This window comes from Hydractinia symbiolongicarpus, chromosome 14, assembly GCF_029227915.1.
Source record: "Hydractinia symbiolongicarpus strain clone_291-10 chromosome 14, HSymV2.1, whole genome shotgun sequence".
NCBI classification, from domain to species: Eukaryota; Metazoa; Cnidaria; class Hydrozoa; order Anthoathecata; family Hydractiniidae; genus Hydractinia; species Hydractinia symbiolongicarpus.
The window spans coordinates 5,339,251-5,363,223 of NC_079888.1; the positions used below are offsets into that span (position 1 = coordinate 5,339,251).

General features: G+C 34.0%; 1 protein-coding gene and 1 long non-coding RNA gene across 3 annotated transcripts; one reads left to right on the plus strand and one right to left on the minus strand.

Moving 5' to 3' along the window:
* Positions 1-1,116: 1,116 nt before the first annotated feature.
* On the minus strand, positions 1,117-4,650 carry LOC130626094 (uncharacterized). Of its 2 annotated transcripts, XR_008981806.1 has the most exons (7): positions 2,683-4,650; positions 2,524-2,602; positions 2,361-2,451; positions 2,224-2,286; positions 1,795-2,120; positions 1,599-1,724; positions 1,117-1,526 (listed from the first exon to the last, which is right to left on the minus strand). It is a non-coding gene; the product is annotated as an uncharacterized LOC130626094 (long non-coding RNA). The 2 variants fall into 2 exon arrangements; XR_008981805.1 differs by having other exon boundaries at positions 1,117-1,724; positions 2,683-4,649.
* Positions 4,651-18,896: 14,246 nt separating this feature from the next.
* LOC130625757 (pentraxin fusion protein-like) lies at positions 18,897-23,394 on the plus strand. The gene is made up of 7 exons (XM_057440857.1): positions 18,897-18,957; positions 19,052-19,201; positions 19,291-19,446; positions 20,373-20,560; positions 21,885-22,128; positions 22,258-22,418; positions 23,114-23,394. The coding sequence occupies exons 2-7, from the start codon at positions 19,156-19,158 to the stop codon at positions 23,330-23,332; spliced, it is 1,014 nt and encodes a 337-aa protein (XP_057296840.1). The 5' UTR covers positions 18,897-18,957; positions 19,052-19,155; the 3' UTR covers positions 23,333-23,394.
* Positions 23,395-23,973: the final 579 nt, after the last annotated feature.

The window sequence follows — 23,973 nt, forward strand, 5'->3', positions numbered from 1 at the left end:
CGTATTATACCTAGACAGTATCTTTAATAACTCTTATTTGGCTATCGGAACTTTAAGAACAAAAAAGGGCGCTATTATTATTCTTTCAATTGTTTTTGTTTTTTTGTTTATTAGAGTGATATCTATCATAGTACATTGCGCCATCATTGCTGTATCTTTATACACGATGGCAACTCGAGTAATCAACAATACAAAAATTTTCCGTATAGCATGACAAAAACGTCGCCAGTTTCTCAATCAAAACAACACAGACATCTGCTATTTCTGCAACTTTTATTGTTGTCCACTTTCTTAGGAGCAAAAAATGTTTTTGTGTGGTGTTAACTGGATGTTGCTTTTAGGACTTACATGCGTTGTCAGATATATACGCACTCAAAGAAATATTGAGTCAACAATGTTGCTAATTGTACGTTTGGGACGAATTTCGCGTAAAAAGCTTTCGCAAAAATCAAAAATCACTTCAAATCTTTTGCGAATAGAAACAATTAGATAATAAGAAAAAAAAAGAAAAACAAGAGGTTTTTCTTTCGTCTCTTATTATTAGTATTCGAAAGTCTGCTTCCATTAACTCCTGTGGTTTATTTGTTTTTAATATTAAAAAAAGCCTCTTCTTTCTTGGAGAGATACACGAAGACATTTTCTGAAGAACATTTAGCTTCCTGCTGGCTTTAGAACAAATGTTTCAATGTGTGCGGCAAATTTTAGTTTTGTATAAATCGTATAACCGAGCAATTCAACTGTTGGACTCCACATAGTAGTGTGACCCTCAAAAGAAATAAAATTGTCGATACTTCCCATCGTAATGTATTGATATTTATTTAAATTTACGAAGAGAAAGTTTTCATCTATATTATAATACCCGTATACGTCTGTCTGTCTTTCTGTTACGCAAAATGGTAGCCTAGCTGCGCAAGTAGCGAGAATCGCGCAATGTGGTATAAAAAAAACAGGCGAACCCGTGGATTTTCCACGGGCTAACGACTAGTTAAACTAACTATGCAATACACTATGAGTTATTATATTTTAACTTCGTCTAAGCATATAAAGTGTTATCATTTGCAAAGTGATTCACTAAACTTGAAAGAAGTAAATGCGTCTGGTATGGTGTGGATTACCTATGACTATGTTAGGCGAACAAGCAGGAAGGTAGACAGACAGACGTTGGAAATTGTAATATAGATAAATGTATATGTTACATCAAAGATTAAGTTTTGATATGAACGATTTCCTAAAAAAGAAGTATTTTTATTTATTATCATTCGCTTTTCTTTGAGAGAATAAAATATTTGATTACAATTGAAGAAACAAATGTGAGATTTTGTCATCCTTTACATTGACAACTTGTACTTCGAGCACTTCACTGCTGGTAAAATCCATGGCGGTGACAGTGCAGTAAGTCGCATTGTGTCCTAGCGTGTGACACTGACCATCAATACCTATATTTAATTTAACTGCTCGAAGCTCTACAACCAAATTTTGTTGATGAACTTTCCAAGCGTGATCGATGGCAGGAAACACATAATCACCTGAACATAGTTTTATCACACATTATTATCAATTTCTCGAGATGTAAGACCAAAAAATTACAAAAAGCGTACCACGGAGCCTGTAAAATGTCGCCTTCTCAATAAAAATTAAGTTCAACACGTAGGCAAATCTTCTCAATTTTGAAAATGGTACACCAACATGCTCAGCTGCTGCAGTTACCATTAAATTCTCTGAACCTAAAAGACAGCCCCGTACACTTTGTATATATAATTTCAGAAATTGTAAAACATTATTGAGAAAACATACAATTGAATCAACTTCCGGCTGCGAAGACCAGGATGTTGAACAACCATTTAAACCTTCCACGGTGACTTTGTATTGACTGTCCAAACTCTTTAGTTCTTTTATGTCATAAACGAAACTTCCACATTTTAAGCACTTCGAAAGCAGTTGTTTTAACTTTGATTCGTACACCAAAACACCCTTTCGTATTTCGTACACCCTTTGATTGGTCAGCAGACGTGTGTACAGTGACTTTCATTGCAGGTTTGAAGTCCGGATCTGAGCGTTCCGATCTCTTCATGGATGTGAGTAACCAACTATCATTCAAGACTTCATCGTCGTGCCTCATGCTGATCAGGAACAAAAAGGTACAGGTATGTTTATAAAGAAAGTAACATAAAACAATATATTTTGCTCAAGGAGCTTTAGTAGTGGACTCTAGTTTCAGTATACCTATTTGTCATAGTAGTTGAAGCTGCTTCTTTATTAAATCGTTGTTTTGTTGGTGTTGATTATCTATAAGAAAACGATAGAAAATAGTGAAATAAGACATACCCTTTTTTGAATAATGTCTAAATATTTTAACTTACAAATAAACGTCGAGGTTAGTTGTCGATGTATTTACGTCGTGCATTTTCATAGGTGATGGCCTTTTGTTTCTCGGTACTGTGAATAAAATCCCTGAAGTTAAATGTTATTGAAATAAATATACAGAATTTATAAGAGTTTTAGGCAATAATTACAAACACTTACAAGATAACTGGTTTCAACAGAGGCATATCAAGTATGGTGCATAAATGATCAATGATCGCAATCTAATCTGTCGGTAAATCTAGTGAAAATAAGGTAAAGTTCGTTTAAAAAAAGACACAACGATTTACAAAATTACATTTATAGAAGATAATGTCATACCATCTTCGAGTAAATCTGTTTGTATTGCCACGGAGAATGATTTTGCGAAGTTTTCTTTAGTGACATGAACTTTTTTGCGCCTGATGTTTGGCTACATTGGGCGAAATAAACTATAAGAATGTTTGCAATTTTGAACAAAATAATCAACGTAAATTTTGTTTTGCTCGATTTGCCTTGACATTCACTTGTGAACCTTTGCATTCAGTGGTAGCAACTTTTGGCTGCGTAGGGACGCAGTTCCGCAAAAAGATGTCGTCATTGTCGGCATCCAGGAGTAAATTCTGTTCTTCATGTTCAGAATTTAAATCCTCGGCTTCTGCTGTCGCCATCGCAGCTATAATAACCTAGAATGTACTTTTCATGAAAAAGAAAACAAAAAAAGCGAAGAAGAAGCAGCCAAAAATATATATGTACAGAAATTCCCCATGCTTTCACCTTCCTTTTTTGTAACTTCTCAACGACACTAACTCTTTTGCTATGTTCAGGCTTGCGTGCAAAGATCGTTAGAACAGCCCCTTAAACCAGTTTACGAGGTGCTTTTTTAAATCGTGTAATACGAACCACTAATTCACACATTCGCAATATACACTGTGTTCAGTATCACAACCTTCTTACCAGTCCCTCCGATAATAACTGGACTAACACAAAGAAAAAACGTTGTTTACTATGCGTATCTTCATTAGTTGATTTCTTAAATCGATGGACTTATCAAAGCAGTTGTTTTGGAAGTGCTCCTCGCATAAATAAATAGTTTTTGGAAGATCAGTTCTTTTCATGCTTGCTGCAGATTTATCACGCAGGATTTGGAAAAATGATAACTCCAGATTCCCTTTTATGTGGTTTTGACAGCCTGCGGCAGCACAAGACGCATCCATTCTCAAAATTTCTTTTTTCTACAAAACTTTGCCAAGTCTTTCGTTATATTGCAAGAAAATTTTGTAAATGTTTTACTTCTGAATTAATTTTTTATTCGAAAAAAAAAAATAAAATAAAAAAAAAAATAGGAACCTGCGGCGCGCCATAAACAGATTTCCTTTATAAAAACAGGGGGTTGTTTAATTCCGCTTAAGCAATTTACTTCATAGCCGGCTCTACGTCATTTGTTTACATTTTTCTCGCATCCGCTGAACTAGACCGTTTTGGAGAGGAAGCCCGCCATACTGTCGAAGGCAGAACGTTTGGTAAAAATGGTAAGAAAGAATACAATATTTCTAAGTTACACTAATGAATTGTGCAAAATAATTATTGAATTCAGCTTAAGGCAGCATTATTGACGATATGAGAAAAAGGTTTTTTGAGGTGGGAGTTCCCCTATAAATTTTATATTTTTCGTACTTTTCTTGCATAAAGTTTGAACTTTATATGTTATTGCAACATCATCTAGAAAAAGCACAAATTATGATTATACGACACACAAATTCTTAGCTACAACTCTTTAATACATGACGAATTACACATAATAATGGAAATTGATTTGTTTGTTTGTTTGTTTGTTTCGCTGAAATGGAAAAAGAAAAATTTTCCTGCAAATATTCTGGCGAGCTACAAGAAACTCGACAAACAGAACTCTACAAACATAGATTTAAAACACCAAGCGTCATTTTAAATTATTCTAAAAATTGTTGGTTTCAAAATTATCATTTTTTCTTCACTTCATTTTTGCTTAAAAAATTTCAGCAACAACAGCTTCTTTCTTCATCTTAACTAAGAGCCATGCTTCAATAATAAAAACAGCTGTAGAAAAGATAAAGGTCTGGTTTTTTAACTTTATATCAAGAAAGCACAACATTAGCTTTCCGTTTACGCAAGAAAATAGTAAGGAATTTTTTCATCCAGTGAAATGAGCAGTAACAATGATTCGAATCCAGTGTGATAAAACTTTCCTGAAGACCGCCGCTGCCGCCGCGACGAAAGGGGAAACCAACATATCGCACTACTCCGTACGTGTGATTTAATCAATACTACATAACCCCTGCCCAAACCACTTCCCTTGTAAATACAGCTTTAGACGTGTGAGTTTTTTTGTCCTAAAGAATTTCAAATTTTGACTTTAAGAAAAAGTTTCATCAAAGTGTTAACTTGCCGTAGCAATGAAGTTATTTATCAAAACCACAATTTCATTTAACTTTATTAAACCAAGTTAATTAATTCTTCTAATACAACAAGATATATTTTAATCTTTTTCCCCGTTTATCGATAGTATTCTTACACCATCCCGTTACTCATTCTATCTTCCTTCTGAACATTTTTCCTGTTTGTGTGTGGGGGATGAGCATTCATCACTTATAACGATTTTCTTCCTCCTTTTTCTTTTATGTGTGTCAACACTATACTCTATGCATTAATTTTTAAATTTGCTCATTTTGAAGTCAAAACAAATTAATCAACAAAAAAATTAACTCATAAAAGGTGGTTACATTTGAGTGATTTGACAAGGAACATGCTTTAGAATATGGCATCACACGAAAAAAATAAAAAGAAGAACGAGTGGTCCTTGTTGGACAGGGGAAAACAAAGAAGTTTATTCGAGACGGTATTATGGCAGACGAATGTTTGCATATTGCAATTACAAATTTAGCTAATTGATATTGTAACATAGGATGTCTTCATGCCCTTTTTTAAATTTAGTTATACAGAGCAAATACGGGATGAAACTCTCCACAACAACTTCAACAAAAATAGAAGAAATTAATGACATCACATGCGTTTTAACACAGTTCAAAATCCGTTGTTGCCTCATCATAGCATTATGTTGGAACAAGGTCACTCGATAAAGGTCGGGGGAGGCAAGCGCTATTCCTATAACTTCTTAACTAATTCTATATTTTTGAAACTTACTTAGCAGACATAAGTCACATCACGAACTAACGAAGCTAACTTTGACGTTTTCATGTCTGATCACGAGAATCGAACATTATAACAATAAATTAGTGGTTCCAATGCATTTTTTTCAGGTAGACATAAATTGCCAAATAGTTCATATTAGTGCTTAAGCTAAGAATAAGTCATGTTTGTTGTTCCGGCGCACCTTCGTGCACACTTGTGATAACCGGCAACTACCCTACTACCGGAGTTCCTTCAGCACCTGCAAACATGACGTTTACATCGATGTTGGAAGCGCTTCTGCACCACTTAAACCTAGTTCACATTGACAAACGTCCGTGAATACCCCGTTCAAAAAAGAATCTACCCCACTTTTTGGTGTGGTTTCATGAAAATCAATGAATCCCTGCCCCAAATCTACTTCTCATCGTGTTTAGGAACTAGTGCAGTTTGAGACTCTGATTGTTTCTTTTAGCACACACTTAGGAACATCGGCAAATGTTTTTTTTTAAATGTAAGGAAATACCTTAGAAATACCCCATAAAGTTTTTTCCGCCAAGAAAAATCTGGCGTAGGCTAAAAGCGTAGAAAGAAATGGCAAACAAAAAAATTTATTTTAACTTAAAAAAAACCTAATAAGAATGATTCATTTCAATTCCAGCAGGCTCGGCTATTTATATGAGAAGCATTATTCTGTATGTATAAAGTTGGCTATAATCTATTGATGCATAAGGAGAATTTTATGAAAGTCTAAGCAGGGAGCTGACGGAGTAATGTGATTTAGGGAATCATAAAACAAACAATATTATAACCTGCACCATGGGTCATTGCCAGTCGTCTTTGATACTTCGGTTTGATGGTTTGGTTGATGGTTTGGACTGGTGTTTTTCCGAGAATAAGAAGAAAGACCTTGAAATATTGTAGAGCTACGTGAAGTCTCTACTAAAAAAGGCGACGCTAGTTGAGAGTTTCAAAATATATAATAAATAAGCAGTTTAAAAATTACCCAAGAGATATGCAACAACTCCGTAGAGAGAAATCTGTATGTACTCAAGGACGTTCCTGATCAATACAAAACCAATCCGTGGGAAGAGTATATTCATGACGCAAGAAATCATCCATAAAGCTGTTCCAAATAGATTCATGATCTGAAAAATGTATCATAAGGCAGTCCGTCAGATTCGTAGGCACTCCGTTATACTTCAAATATATTAATGACTCACGAATTCTGCAATTAGGTTGTTAAGGCGATACCTTGGTGCCCGGTGATCATAGGTATATATTCATATATGGCCAAAAATATGGCCAAAAATTTTCCCGATCGACTCAAAAGCCAAGAGCTATACAACAAAGCTTTAAAAACCTACATGTCTTCGGTATAATCATTGCAAAGCCTAACTAGCCTATCAAACAAAGAGATGAAACAACAATTGGGTAGTTGCAACCGTATACTCGATGGGTGTGACAGAAGTAAGTGGGGACGTAGGCTTATAATACAGGCTAAATTACTCTGCTGTCCTGCTACCAGAAACACATCAGTAGATACTCATTTTGTAATTTAAGAATAAAAAACTCAAATCAAAAGAATTTTACAGCGATGTTCCCGTCCACAATATCGGGAACGTATATGTCTAAAACCTAGTATTAAGTAACTCCATGACACGAGAGAAATGTCATTGGATATCTTAATCAGCATAAGCTATCCCGGTTGCTTTCGTAAACCTTCAAGAACGTATACTTCCTTGGTGTCTCATAATATATTAACCATGTTGTTTAATGTTGGGAATTATCCAAAGCAACTATGGAAAACGTAAACCATTGGGAAGACCGCATACGTTTTAACTTTCATAAAAAGAAGTCGGGACAATGTATGGACCTCCGGTAGGTTCTAAATACTTGCCAAGGGAATTCAAAATCACTTTTTTGAAACTCAATTTTTCCGAATCTAAGGAAGTGATTTTGGGAAATGTTAATATCAACTTCTTAAAAATATCAGATGATAAAGACATTAAAGAGATTTAAGAAGACTAAAACAAAACAAGTATTTGTTCCACACATATTAGGAAAGGTAGTAATAATTTTTCTCCTGTCGTCGTTTTTTTAGATGTGGAGAAGAATCACGTCTTCTGAATAGGGTGTCGTCGTACTGAGACACCATTTTTTGTAAATCAATCTCTTACACAAAGTGGACATTATTTAAATTTACAATTTTCGTTTTAAGATTGCTCGTAGCTATGTACTCATAACAATATGAACACATTGCCAATGTTGCTCTTACAAATAAAGCAATAAGAATATTTTTATCTTTTACACCAAGTGGACATCATACATACGCAAAGAGGTAAGAGTATAATTTTTTTTTGATTATTAATCTTCTTTACGTATCGTTTTTGATGAGTTGGAATTAAAGTAAGTAAGGTTAATAATTGTATTGGAATTTTTTGTTGTTGTTGTTCTAATAACAGTTAGGAAAAGTTACTAACGTTAATTACTCAATTACATGTTGTTATTCCCAGTCAAACAGCCCTAGGACAATTTATGCCCTCCCCCCCCCCCCCCACCGCATGCTAAAATTATTAAATTTGCCCAACACATTGCTGTTATATTTTACGTCATTATAGAAGAAGGAGAGGAGGTGAAGGAAGAAGAAGAAGAAGATATTGAGAGAAAGTTTCCTTCATCATTCATCGAAGTCATTTTTGGGAAATATTTTGACCAAACTTTTCGGTACTATAACGATATATTATTTTAGTTCGAAGGAAAAAATGTTCTGTGTGAAAAGGCAACTACATTTTTATGTTATGTTATATGATAAATTTTATTCGTCAGCTAATCTGAAGTTTGCGACATCGATGATTCTCTTTGACGGCATTTCATCTGTCGCTATTATGTCCATGGTTTCAGAGATGATTTTCCAGGTATTTTTCAGACTTGGTAGCCGTCAGTACAGGAGAATAATGCCTGCTATGGTGTCATTTTAAAGCCCGTGGAAAAATCCGCTTGGGCAGAAGAGTAATGGAAAAATATGTTGTTTGTGTTTTTTCTGGAGTAAGTCGCAATTTAGCAAAAAAGTTCTAGACAAAATATAAACAACAACGGCTTGCAAGGTGTAAAATCAAGTTGGATGAAAGTTAAAACATTGACAGTCACAACACCGACAATTATGACACCAATAATATCAACACATTTCAAATATGTATAATACATCTTATGTGATTATGTTGAATACCTTAAAAGAAAGGCTTGCAAAAGTAAGCACATATCTATGACATTTTCATTTTTGGGTAATCACCTTGCGCATCAGGGGAGGAAGGTTTAGCTGGTACAAAAATCGCATCTTGGAGGGATAAAACAATGTAAAAGAAATCAATTTTCATGTTAGGGTTATCACCGTGCACATCAGGCAAAAGAGAATCAAGTGAATAAGGTTATTGCAAAGAATGCAGCTGGTATAAAAAAGACTAAGAACTAAATTGCGCATCGTGCGAGAGGAAATTATGCGGGCAAGGTACAAAAATCACACCCAAGATATTTTTGTTTTACAAAAAAGAAGGCAAGTGAAAGTCAAGTAAGTAAGGTTTATTGGAAAGAATGCAGCTAGTACAAAAAAGACTAAGAACTAAATGTGGAGGGATGAAACATTCTAAAAGAAATAAATGTTTATTTTATGGTGATAACCTTACACAACAAACTGTTTCCTCTGTTATTATTTAAACCGAAGTTGCAATAAAGTTTTTTTTGGAAAATGTATTACTCTTATCCGATGTCAAGATTAATTTTTGATATTTCACGAGACTTTTCTCATAAAATAAAGCAATGTTACAGGGCTCTTTGCTGTAAAATGTTACCTAAACATTTCCACAAAATAAAATTGCTAAATGATTGTTTTAGCTGCATAGGGTAATAACAGGCTGTTTACGGTCTGTTTATTTGAACGAAATAGTTAAGTACGTTATGTGTGCTGTAAATCCACAAGCATATATAATATGCACCTACGAAGTTTTTCATATTATATTTATGCCCTTTTGGTCTAATGGCCATGGCTAATTTTCGCTTGCGAACCTAGGGGACCCTGCCCCCGCTCCGCAACCCTTTGTATATTATTCTACTGTGAATTTTTAAGATTTGCAAGAAAGTAATTCGTATTATATCTCTAACATTTGCACTTATAAAATCACATGCGAAAATTTTAGAGGAAGGTTAAAATATGCAAGAAGACTTATACGAGGCAAATTCAAAGCAAATTTAACATCTTACGTTTGACAGCTTAGCACAGTTTAATATAAAGTCATATTGTTCATAAACGTCTGGAGTAAATGGTTTTGAAAAATGATGAGGTATGGATTCATTAAGCTATGCTCTCAATCGATGTAATTGACAACGTTTTTACTTTATTTGCACAAATAAATTAATTTTTCCGAAATCGCTAAAGTTACAATTCTAGCTTTACTAATAATAACAAACATTCTACTTTTCAAAATTTGTTCTTTATTAATTTCTATGCCTTTTATTTTGTTAAATTACACAAGTTTATTAAGGGGCTGACCACATAATGCGAGTCAGCCAAAATATCATGGTTTTAAAATATCGTATTAAACACTAACTAGTCGTTACCCCGTGGAAAAATCCACGGGGTCGCCCGTCCTTTAAATTAACCTGTTGCAACAAAGTGGACAAAAATATATCGCATTTAGTATTGGTGCGCATTATAAAAATTTTGTGTTTCCGCCACGGGGCGCGTCTTTTGCGGACACACAGACAAAATACGGCTATTATTATAATACTAGTAGATTAGGCCCGTGGAAAAATCCACTTAAGCAGAAAAACAATTGAAAAGTTCTGTCATTTGAATTTTGATGACATCAGCAAATATTTCAGTATATTGAATATGCCTTTTACTAAAAAAAATAATCTGAAAATGCATAAAAAGAAAGTATATAAGTCATAATTTAACAAAAAAGTTCTTAAAATCTAACACAAAATATCAAATGTCAAATCGCATGAAATCCTCCCAACAAAACGTCAGACAAAATATGAAAAACAACGATGTGCAAGGTGTAAAATCTAGTTAGTAGAAAGTTACAACATTGACAGTCACAACCCAGACAGTTACGACAACAATAATAATAATGTCAGAAATAACACATCTCAAATATGTATACATCTTATTATGTGATTATGTTGAAAACCTTCAATATTTTAATCTGAAATGTCGAAAAGAAAGGCTTGCAACAGTAAGCACAGATCTATGAAATAAGTTCTTTATGCATTTTAAACATTGTCTTTTCCCTAAATGCTTATACAGCAATACAACCTGAACAACATAAAAAAGCCAAACTTAAACAAACCCAAAACACCAAAAAACAAAAAGTTAAACTTTGAAAAATCATTTATTCGGTTGCATACCATCCTCTCCCGCAAAAATATGCACAAAATGTAAAAATTAACCGGTTAGCAAAACAATTTTTTTGTCTCATGATCCGTACTGACTTTACCAAACATTTTAAACTGAAATGTCGAAAAAGCAATGAGCAAGGAGTAAATTTCAAATCAACAAAAATCATTATTTTGAAAACATTGTATATATATATATATGGTCCTTCCTCACAAAAGTTTACAATAAATGTAGAACACAAAGGTTTATGAGGAGCAAATCAAAATATGAACAAAAATCAGTTCAATTGGCATGTTTTATATTGTTTTCACCCATAAAATCTTCCACAAAATTGATATGAAACCCATCAAATTCAACTCAGAAAAAGCAGTCATTTAAGTGCATACAAAAATACAACTTGGAAAGTGTAAAATATCAAATTATTATTTTTAGTATATATACTTGCATATGGTCCTCCCTCACAAAAGTTAAACAGTCTCAGTCTGAACATTCAGTAATTTTTTATCATCACCAAATATTTATTCCCGTAATTACATTACTTACAGTTAGTTTAAAGCTTAAAAAAAGTTTATAAAACAAAATATAAAAAAAATCCAACTTCAGCTCACAGTCTAATTGTACAAAAATAGGGTTTTTTGCTGCCCACTTTAAGCATGTGGAAATAATTACTACTACGAGAATAACAAGAAATTGTTTGGCGGTTTAAAGAACGCTTTAAAAAATATTTTTAACGGCTAATAACTAAAGGCAAGATTAACTTGTACCGATATTACCAATTCCTTGAAAGAAATATCCACCCTAGGAATTTTTGTTGCATCACAAAGGCAAGAAGACCGGAAAGTATTCCCATTACCGACGGTTATTACACGGCTTTTTAAAAGCATTTTTCGTAGACTACTCGTTAGCCCGTGGAAAAATCCACGGGTTCGCCCGTCCTTTTTATACAGCATTGCGTGCGTCTCGCTACCTGCGCAGCTAAGCTACTCTTTTGCGTGACAGACAGACAGACGAGCAGACGGACGGACGATTTTCCACGGGCTAACGACTAGTATAGATAATGATGTGGTTTGCTGCATAAATATGGACAGCGTATTTAGTCGCAGAAATGGTAGATGTAGACGTCGTTTTTATCGTGGGTATTGACGCCCTTCTTTTCTTAAATATTGAAGCCATTTTTTTCGTAAATAATTACGCCATTTTTTCATAAGTAATGAAGCCATTGAATATTAACGCCCTTCTTTTCGTAAATATTGACGCCTTTTTTTCGTAAATATTGACGCCCTTCTTTTCCTACATATTGAAGTCATTCTTTTCATAAAAATTGAAGACGTTCTTCAAAAAAAATTTCAAGAAAGCGCATTTCGTTATCCTGTCCAGTTAAAAAATTACTCACCAATTTCTATTTTGAAACTTAAGTTTTCATAACAGTAATAAAAGTTGTAGCTATCTAACTGCATTTAGCGCAGGAATTTTGTCTTAAGAAAGTAGTCATGTCTACGTAGAGGTTTGACTCTCTAAAGACTCCACTGTGATACAAAATCTTCTTTGTTACAAGGAATGGACAAAATATACATTGGATTACCATACGGCACAAAAGAACACAGGGAAACCAAAAAAATTGAAAGCACAATAAACGAAAGATGCAATGAAAAACAAGATATATAGCTAGTTAGCTAGCTAGCTACAATCACACACAATAAGATTCTCCCTTTCCCTCACTGTGCAGTATGTGTAGCAGCTAGTTAGCTCAAAAATTTGTCTCAAATTCTTATATGATGGTTAGCACAACACAGAATTCCTTGAGAACTTAATATAGGTATAGTTTTATGCTAGCTAAATTGGTAGTTTTATGCTAGCGAAGCTGCTACTGTTGTGCTAGCTAGCTTTAGTTGTAAGTAAGGCTAAAGAAGGGCTTCAAAACATGTAAAAAATAGTGATATACCAGGTACAAAACCTTCACCTTTTTCTTGAAATCTCTTATATCGTTTCTAGCTAGCTACGCTTGGCACCATCTTTAAAAAACAACCAAAACTCCATCGCCGTGGTGAAAAAAACACGTTGTCTCGCTTACTGAAGACTGTATCAAAGAATTACCATATGAAATTGCTAAATTACTGTGGTTTTTGGCAGAATTTTTGATACTTCGGATGTATAGGGACGAAATCGTAAAGAAATGCTATATACTCTCCACCTTCCTTCCTTTTCCCTTACATTTGGCTTATCTAATGAGGAAATGGGCTCTGCTACGCTCAGTTCGCTGGCGTTCAATCCGCCTTACTGCGCAAAAATTGTATAAATCGTCAAACGTTGCAGGAAAATAACGACCGATATTGTGACGTTAAATGGACATCACTGCGTTCTTTTTATGCAAACAACCAACGTTGTGGTTTTCCCACGTAGTGCCTGGGTAAACGGTTTAAGCCATTTAGTGGCTGGTAGCCTGATAAACACATAGGAATTGAAGTGATCTATAGCAAAAGTAGATCCAAGTCATTAAACATTGGCACAAAAACCATGTCTTCTGACAGTACAAACGTTCGATTGACCGAAGGAAAATAATTTCCTTTCGAACACAATGAAAACATTCTTTAGTTTTATTTTGAATGTTCTGAAATTTGCTGTTGGTAGGATGGTTGTGTTTGTTCTGAAATTAAACGATCAATTGTTGAAATTAAGTAGAAGTAAACGAAAGAAATATAGAGACATCACATTAAACTTGATTTTTTAAGAGATAGCTGATGATGATTCGGGAGTGGTGTTTAGTGGATTTCTTTTATCCTTGTGTAAATAACTGATGTGAGACATTTGGAAACTATGAATTTCTCAGCTGCTTTGTAGCTTTTGAGGGAATCTCTATTTTTATGGCCACTATATTGCTTTGACAAAACTTCCATATTTCGTAGCATACTTTATTTTCAGATACTGTTGGTCCAGTATAAATTGATCTATTTCTTCGTACTGCCAGAGCTTAACTCCTCTTATTTGGACATTTGACAGATTTCTAATTTCACGAAAGTTTGTTTACTTTTTGGTTTGCATATTTTAGCCGGTCGCTACAGAAAAATAACGCCTGCTCATGTGATCGATACGCCCGGTACGCCTATATAGCCTGTTCTTTATCACCTGCCGTTTTTTTTTTAGATTTTATACACATAAACATTGAAACTCGACTATACCACTAGCATAAGATATTTATCCTGTGTTTTATTTATTCTGTGTAGCCAACACGACATATTATGATGTATGAAAAGAAAATTTGTTAGGGGTATCGTTGCTACTTTCTTGTTGATAAAGATAACACAAACAAATAATGCTAACATAAAAACACTTATACCAAACTAAATAAAAAACTACGAAAGACAAGTACGAAATAGCTAGCTAGCGTCTGTCTGTGGCTTTCTACTGACACTGACTACTATTTTAGCTGGCCTGATATAAACGTCAGTTATAGCCAGAATAATAAAATGATTTTTTTTTAGATTTACCAGGCAAAAAAATGTGATGGTATATTTATTAGCATATAGCTAGAAGTATAGAAAAAACAAGAAGAGTATTTATAAGGAAAAAAGATCAAAAAGACATCTTTTCCAATTTTGAGCTGTGCAATTTTATAAATGCGAGGTTAACCGCCAGTTTTACTAACCGCGTCCGGAACATGTATGTCTTCACTTAAATCCTAGAAGAACAGAATTTTGTGCGAGGTTTTAGCCGAAACTGGAAGTTGTGTGTTTAACAGCTAATAATTCGCTCTTGGTCTTCCTTAGGAGGACTGTTGTTTCCAATTATTGTAATAAATATGACACTCTGCTGATAGAAACTTTTTAAAAGCATTGGAAATAAACATCATAGCTTTCCTTTTCACACCGCATCTGACCGCTCTTCTCTTTTCTATTTCCAAAATTTATGTGTTTTGCTACTTTGTTAGATAAAAAAGATATCTGCGCCAAAGAATCAGATGAGATTTGAATTGTAGTAATTAAAAATAAATAAAATAAATAATGACTTATATGGTGACGCAAAAAACCTTAAATAATAATTGAAGTCACCATTTTATTGTATCTTTAAATTTTAAAAGAAGATGACACTAACGGGAAATAGAAACTTAGAGTCAAGGAAAATTACTTAAACATTTCTTTCAGTTTGCTGGACACATTTTTTGAAGCAGTAGCAACAGCAACAACAACAACAACAACAACAACAACAACAACAACAACAACAACAACAACAACAACAATAACAACAACAACAACAACAGCAACAACAACAATAACAACTACAACAACAACAGCAGCAGCATTAATCATGCTCTTTTTAATTACAATGGTAGTTTCCTGTTGTGCAGCCTCATTTGATAAAATACTCTCCGGTATTTACAACTTCAGAAGACAGTCGCATGCTGCAGACGAAGTCGATTTCTACAACGAATTTGACGAGCATGCCATGACTGCTTCAAACGAGCGTATTATCATGAATATAACATATAAAGAGTTTGACCAAGACGAAGAAAAACCAGGCCTTTGTAAATGGATGCTGACATGTGTTAATGTCTCCGTTACAATAATTTTTTGCTGTCTTGTAATCGTCCTCTTGGCTTGTACTTTAACGCCATCTTTACTGTTTTGTGTTAGCTACAAATATTTTAGCGAAACTGAAATTCTAGCTAGATTATTGTACGATTCTTTTTGTGGGTTTCTTTTGCAAATGTGGTTTGTCATAAACTCTTCATTTTTACTACCAGTAAAAACATTGTGGAAACTTCATATTATCCACAACCATATAATAGCTGGATTACTGGACTTCATTTACCGATCTTACCTACAACTAACAGGTAATTACCCGTGCAAGAATCATTGTTACGTGCTAACTGGAATTTGGCTTCTGAACTCCACTATCAGTGCCTTTTTGGTATCCAAATATTTTAGACATGGCTATAAGGAAATCATTAAACTTGGGTCAATATTGTCTTTGCAACACTTAATGGCAGCCGCTGTTGTTTGCTTAAACAACATATTTATTGTACCTTTATATGCACACTTGAGGGAAAACCAACAGATCATGTTTTCCATCACATTTCTCTTTCCTGGCTATGTGCTGCGCTCAATATGCAGACTCGTCAGTGAAAATGTGGTGGACTTTGTTTCTGTGACAAAAATTTTTGCTTTATCGGCAGCCCTTGACATTTCCATGAAGCTTGAATATAGATTTCTACAAGCTTATATCACCGACACAACTTGGTTTATCATTTTAAGCCTAATTCATGCTTTGATCTCATTTGTGGAAAGAGTTAGCTTATTGGTTTGCAATTATTTTTACATGTGGATGGCCTCCAAATGCTGTTGCAGTGGGAATGTAAGGCCAATCACGCAAAAAACTAAACGACTAATGGCTGATCTGATTCTTATTGGTTTCATTAGCGAAGTAGCAGGATTTGTCCTCACAAATACTTTGGTACAATTTTTTGCAATGATTCGGAAGATGCCGTTGCAGGGAGAGAATAAGTTTTCCTACCAAAGTTATGGCATTGACTATGCGAAAAGAACGTTAATAAGTACCGGTATTGAATTCTTCTTTATAGTTTTAGCGATATTTATTTTGACCAATTTCGTTAACCTGCCACTTGTTAAATTATGGAAGAAACATTGGAAAAAAATAACATTTTACTGTTTTTATACAATGGCTTTGAGTATATCGTACTCCGGACGCAACTTGGTTAGATTTGCTTTTCCTGATGTCGTAGATGATCCGTCCCGTGTGTTTAACTGCACTAAGCTCGATTATTTGTTTTCGTAGCTAGTACACCACAATATCGGCGAAGACAAGTAACCAAATACGTTTCCCGAATAACATGTTATAATTTCATATTTATGATATTTTGACTTTAAGATCATAGTCAGCAAAAAAAAACTAATTCAGGACAAAGAACTATTGTATAATTGTATAAAAAACTTTTTAAAAATATTCTACGCTACTTTTTCTATTTTTTTATATTATTTTACCTAGCTCTTTCCAAGTTTTGCGCTCTATTATCAAACACTTACTTTGTTTAGTATAGCATATTTATTTTAATATGTTACTTCCCTTTCTTGTTGTTTATAAGTCAATCGATAGACAAAATAATAAACGTATTTGCTATGGGATAGTGTGTCCAAATTCAAAGCACAGGTGATGTTAAAGAATGTTGATTTTAGGGGAAATATTGAGCTAGTACTGCTTTTGATACTATGACCGCAAAAAGGTGTATATAAATGTAAATTTTATATTAAAATAAAAGACTCTTGAAGACCATTTCATTTTTATTTATTTATTTTTATTAATATTTAAACACTTGCCCAAGTTTTGTCCTCCCTTCCACCGACAACCTCTAGAGACGTGTATATTAAATGTCACTTCTTAGACGTATAGTTTTAAGGCCGTCTTTTATTATCCTAATTTCAAGATGGGCGGAATATTGACATACAAGAATCCCACCTGTTTGTTTCTGTTATTTAACGTGGGAAATTTAAATCGATAGCCAACAACAAGTCGATTCTACAAATAAAAAAAAGAAAGTTCTTTTGGTTGCGGTTTTTTATAAAAAGAAAATAGAAAGAAAAACATTGCTAGGATTTCTAAGAAGATGTTTTTTTGTAATCAGTCAATGAGATTAAAGAATTCAAAATAGGATTCCGCCTGCCTTTAAATTATTGCAAAGTAAAACGGGTTATACGCGTCTTATAAATCTTTTTTGGACGTTTGACATGGCGTTTGGCTACAACGTGTTACTTTGAATACATGGTTGCAAAACAACAAGTGAGGTGCAAACTAACTTTAGAAGTATTATGGTGTTTGCAACAATGATGTTACAGGACTGAACAGCTGCATCGTATTTCATTTAATCGTCTCAAAATCTCAAAGACTATACTTCCGGTTTTGACTTCCTCTGTTTCTTCTACTCAACTAGCTACTTTAACTTTTTATCTTAACTGCTACTGAATCACTTCAATTTATTTATTTTATCATGTTTCGCTTTCTCTATTTGTATTATACTTTCTGTAGTAAAAATAGTTGACCAGAAGATAAACATTACACATTTTTTAATTCGTGGAACCTTTTCTCACAAATAGATTTTTTTATTGTTTATTTGTCTGTTTATACAATCACATGTTTGCGTTCTGATATTCACAGCACTACCGAATAAAAAATGGTTTATTTTTTGTTTGTATCGTTTAGAGGCCGCAACTTCATTTATTATCCATCATCCTTTGCAACTTTTATTTTTTTACATATACTTAATTTCTGATCCATATCATTTGTAAAAAAATTAGGGGAGGTATTACTACCTATTGCTAAAAGTCATTCATAGCTTATAAAAAGTTGTAAACTAAGACACAAATACGGGGACAGCACATTTTTGCTGCTCTGACACAACTTTGTTGTCAGCGGCTGAGATGGAGGTTATCTCTTTTATAACGGACGGCGGTGAAGCGAAATTCATATGTTTGTATCAGCAACCTAACAAAAAAAAAGAAAACAGGCGCTGGGAACGAGTTTTGCTTTAAAAATAGAGTTCAGAGCAGATTCATTTCTAGGCCCTATATTGCCATGTCCGGGTTTTGGAAAAGATTCAAGATGTCTTTTCAGATTCTGAAATATCTTCTAGTCTAGTGAAGTGCCTATTTTTTTCCTGATTCAGGAAATTAAATTTCTGCGAAATCAAGAAAATTTCGCGAAAGGCTTGATCTGCGAACATTTCTTCCCGCGAAATTTCACTTCCAATAAAGTAACTTGGTGAATGGAAGGTTCAAAATAAAAGAAAAAATGTACAGCAACAGAGTGTGTGTTTGAAGTTGCTTTATAACCAAACTCTTCCTCCCCTCTTAATAGTGGCTGAGATATTCAGGTTTCGCTGAACACCTCTGTCCCCATCACTAGAATTCATGGAGCTGTATCTGCAGTTAAAGTAATAAATAATATTTTTTTATTTTTAAAAAACTGCAACATCGACAATGCAGAAAAATAAATAGATAGTGTTTGTTTAGATGTCGGATGGTAGGAATCAATTCTCTAGACATACTATGGTAAGTTTTTACGCAGAACAGTTGTGCGCATAGAGCGTGTAACCAGCTGTTAAATACAAATATGTCTGTTACAGTTGTGTGTTATCTTGTACAGAGCTGAACAAACAGAAACGATACAGCAGGCTTCATATTGACGAGAAAGAATTTCAAAAGGTGGATGATCAGTTGAGATTTTTTTGAGAAGGATAAACTAAAGTCATGGTTAAAATTATCATCTTGCTTCTCTTCGTCGTTACTGCAGAGTGTAAGTTGAATTTTGATCATTTATTTTTGTGATTCCTTTCTGTGACGTAAATATGGACTTATTTTATTGTAAATATGGCTTTTTTTAAGTGAATGCTAAGTTTTCTGATTGGAATGGATGGTCAGCTTGTTCATCGCTCTGTGGAAAAGGAACAAAATCTCGCGAAAGAGTTTTGAAGGACGATATCAATGGTACATGTTACAGTACAATCATTGAGAAGCAAGAATGTCAAAATAATTGTCGAAGTAAGTGACAATGTTTTATGAAGAATAGTGTAAGTTACTTACGCAAAATTGTTAGGCTACTAGCCTTTCTATTTGAAGAGAGTGGTATTGTTTCTGTAGATATAGATAACTTACGCTGGAACGTCAACAAAATGTGAGACGTTTTGAGGAAAACATTTGTTGTTACTTACTCTTTTGTGCTTCTCATCATACTACGAAAAACCGTTTACTATGAAAAACACGTATGGCTGTTGTAGTGGTGGTGTAGCTAGCTAAGTCAAGAAACATTTTTATTTGCATTTTTTTGTCAAATTTTTACAATAATATGCTAAATTTAAAAGGTTAGGTTATTTAACTTGCTCGATAGGTTAGCTAACTCGCTCGATAGATTAGTTAACTCGCTCCAAGGGTTAGTAAACTTATCCCATAGGTTAGTTAACTCGCTCGATAGATTAGTTAAATCGCTCGATAGGTTCGTTAACTCGCTCGATGGGTTAGTAAACTTATCCGATAGGTTAGTTATATCGCTCAAGGCTATTTGTGCTCAATTAATGACGAATTGCACCGTAAAAATTACCCCAGAATTCATAAAACTGTCTCGTCAGCAATTTTGAACTTGGAGCAACAACGATCCAATACTTATTTCGGCCTTTTTCTCTTGTTTTCGAATTTACTTGTAGCATGGTTTAAATTGCCCGCTAAGCGGCAGAACAAGCGTTTTTAGTAACAAAACCCTAAGAATGTATATATGTACACGTGTGTAATTGTGACAACCAATCAAGTTCGTGCATAAAAAATAAAAATGCAGAAAATTATTTAAAATTTTAAACTGTTATTTTTTTGGAACTTTCAAGTAATTAAATGTGCCTGTTCACAATATTATTTTTCGCCAACATTTTGTTTAAAATTTCCTACAATCTCTTCTGAATAGCTAGCTTTATTTTCAGCTTTAAGAAATGTAGCCCTGGGAAAACGAGCCACTGCATCCAGTCAATTTTTGAACGTTTATCCAGCTGGAATGGCAATTGATGGAATAACAAGAAATAGCTTAAACGGAAAAAGCTGCATGCATACTGCAAAAGATAAGAAACCTTGGTTAAGAATTGATTTAAATGGAAATGCTGTTGTGGAGAAGGTTTTTACTTTTTTTTTTTTTTACAGCATTTCATCCAATTAGCGGACATCGTTAGCACAAAAACATCTTTCCCCTAATTAGAGGTGTCCGTCTTTTGGAAAGTTGCATTTTCAAGATTACTTTTGATAAATCGAGAACATTACTTTTTTTTATGTGGTTTCTTCTGGAAAATTCCGCACAAAAAGAAATACAGCTGTTGGGTTTGAAATTAAGCTGTGGAGAAACCACAAAGCGAGAGCATAACGAGTATTTTCAATATAGGGATAAAAACAGCCATATGAAAGTATGAGATTTTTATCTATCAAAAATTTATAACGTTAAAAACATGCTAGAATCTGCCTCTTTGACACTTTGTGTTTTTGCACGAATATATAAAGAACGTTCTTATATTATAAGCTACTTGAAGTTAAGCTTTGCTTTTTTTGAGAATTATTATTCTATAAAGAACATATGTTATGAATTGGAACAGACGAAACAGTGTTACAGACCACAGGCGGCCTTATTTCTTACACGCTATAAACTTTTTTAAGAAGGATGATATAAGTAACACCTGGACATGTTGCTGTTAATCGTTAATTACATGGAATAACTTCATGTGCCCAATATATCTTAAGGGAAGAAATTTTCACGAAAAGAACATTTCGCCAGATTCGCAAAAAATTTAAATTTTCAAAAGTCGCGAACTCATATATGTTAGATTCCAATGCGAGTAAGATTTTTTTCTAATTACAAAGATAGAATACAACATCAGATAGAGAATATAATACTCGTCACTTAGTTGACCTTCTGATATCATATGATGAAGCAGGTTTTTTTCTTATTTTTCCTTTATTCGTCGTAGCGTTTGTTTTTTATTAATTTTGAATTGCTGATGTGCCAGCCTGCGGCACGACACTCGGCTCGAGAAAACTGCTAATTATCGCCACCTTTTTCAGTTCTGTATATTTTTCACATCCGTGTTTCTTGTATTTTTATAATATGAGTTGATTATTAATCGTCCACCGCATAAAAACAGAATTGAATTAATGGCAATCTCCTGTACTGTGTTGATGATATTGCCTCCACTTTTGCCCCTCTATTAATAAAAAACTTTGTGATTCACGAAAATTTCATTGGCAAATACCCAACAGTCTGTAAACAAACAAACAAACAAAGAAGAAAAAATTACTATAATTAAAATTATAATTTCTCCGAGTTTTCAACTTCCGCGAAAAAGTTTTTTTTAGATTCGCGAAATTAAACTCCTGCGATTTTTTCCCTTAAGGTACTTTTTACGTATCTGACAAGTCAATATTTTTGGGTAGAGCTTATAATTTCTTTTCAGGTTGTCATTCATAATCGTGCAGACTGCTGTACTGAGCGATTAAATAATCTTGTCATCAGGATTGGAAATAATGCAACAGGTGTTGGAAACGATGTTTGTGGTCGTCAAGAAAGCATGAAAAATGTTGAAAAACTCTCTGTATCTTGCTGTAACCTGTTAGAAGGTCGATATGTGCACGTCACAATTCCAGGACCTCAGTTTTTACATATATGCGAAGTTGAAGTTTTAGGGAATATGATATCAGGTAAATAAACGACTAATGTGCGTTGAAAAACGATCTTAACTACTTATCTTTATCGTTAAAATTAAAATATTTCGTAAGGGAATAAACACAGTAGCAGTGCAGTTATTTTGTTGTTTAACATCGTTACAGATCTCGCCTATGATAAATCAGCTACGCAGATAAGTACTCATAGTTCGCCTTATGTTGCTGGCAAGGCACTTGACCGAAATACAGCTACTTATACACATACAACATCGACGAACAAACCATGGTGGAGGGTTGATTTGGGTAAGAATGCTTACATTCGAAAGGTTAGTATTGTGATGCCACAGGTGCAGAATGTTATTTATACTTTGAGCACTTTAACACGATTCAACTTGTTGGAGCAGTTAAATTATGCTAAAGTCAAACAGCCGTTCAACTTCGTTGTAGAATACGTTAAAGCGCTCTCATTTAAAATGAGCCAGGCTTGAATGGTAGCTACCCCTTCATTCTTTGCTAACATTTTAATTAAAAAAAAGACGAAAACGCGGCAAATAAAAGAAGGGTGTTATTGTCATTTTAAATTTATGACTAACACTTTTTTAAACTTTTATTTACATCCTTGCCTCCATGCTGCCACAGTTTTTTCAATTTTTTTTTAACACACAAGATTTTATCCAGAACAGTTTTGAACTTGTTGAAAACAGGTTTCAAATTTAAAAATTTACTTTCGAATTTTCAATAAGTTATCATCTCACACACAGTTAACGATTCTATTTTAAAAAATTGTTTTGAAACGCTGATAATTTTTTACTGTTTTTATTTTTTCAATTTCTAAAAAATATAATGGCAGAGTTATCAGAAATTTAACTGAGCAAGAATGAAAAAGATTAAAGAAGTAATTTGATCGGCTTATACTCCATGTGTTATTTAAAGCCTGCATTATTAGTCTGCCCAAATTGTTAGCCAAAATACACAACCAAATATAAAGTACTAATGTATCCATTAAATAATGAATTTCCAGGTTATCGTCAATGGCCACTCAAGTTATGCAAAAAATGCTGACGTCACAGTAGAAGATGGTTCCAGCAAGCACTGGTGTGGTGACACAGGCAGTGTAAGTAGCAAGGTCATTGTTGTATGTCCAAAGATGTTGCTTGGACGATATGTAAGAATACAGCTCCGCACGACTGGCACTCTTGTAATGTACGAAGTAGAGGTATTGGGATATTACCCAGAATAATAACCTGTATCACGTGATCCTTGTATTTATCAATGATGGAGATAATATACAAACATGTTTCATTAAGTTTGTTTTACTGTTGTAGCAGACTAGAGCTTCTTTAGAAAACATGAACTTATGTGGAAAACCTGTTTTTCTCTATAACGCATTTCCTGTTAAACCTGTTTCTGTTACAGTTCTAAGACATATCTAAAAACATATTTCCTTTAAACATAAAATGAATATACTGAACGTCCCATTCTCTTGAAAGCAAATTTTGTTGATACGCAAAGCCAATCCGTTAAAAACATTTTTGCTTCGTATGTACGTAGCAACATTATCTATCTAATTGTGGTGAACGTGGTTAGCAAGTTTTATTGTTGGGTAAATATTCTCACACTGTTTATAAATGGCGCGTGGCCTTGTGGTTACGGAGTTCGCTTCGTAATCACAAGGACCGTGGTTCGGTCCACAGCGTGGGCAAGTATCTCTATCACAGCTCCGGGACAACCTAGGTCATGTGAAGGAAATTGGTTAGGATGCCGGTGTATACTTCATGTATACATTCAAAACACAGGACCCACCTTGACCACAGTGTTTCCAACACTGAAGAGGCTATATGGTCGGAAATAATAATAGCTATTGCAAAGGTATACACGCTT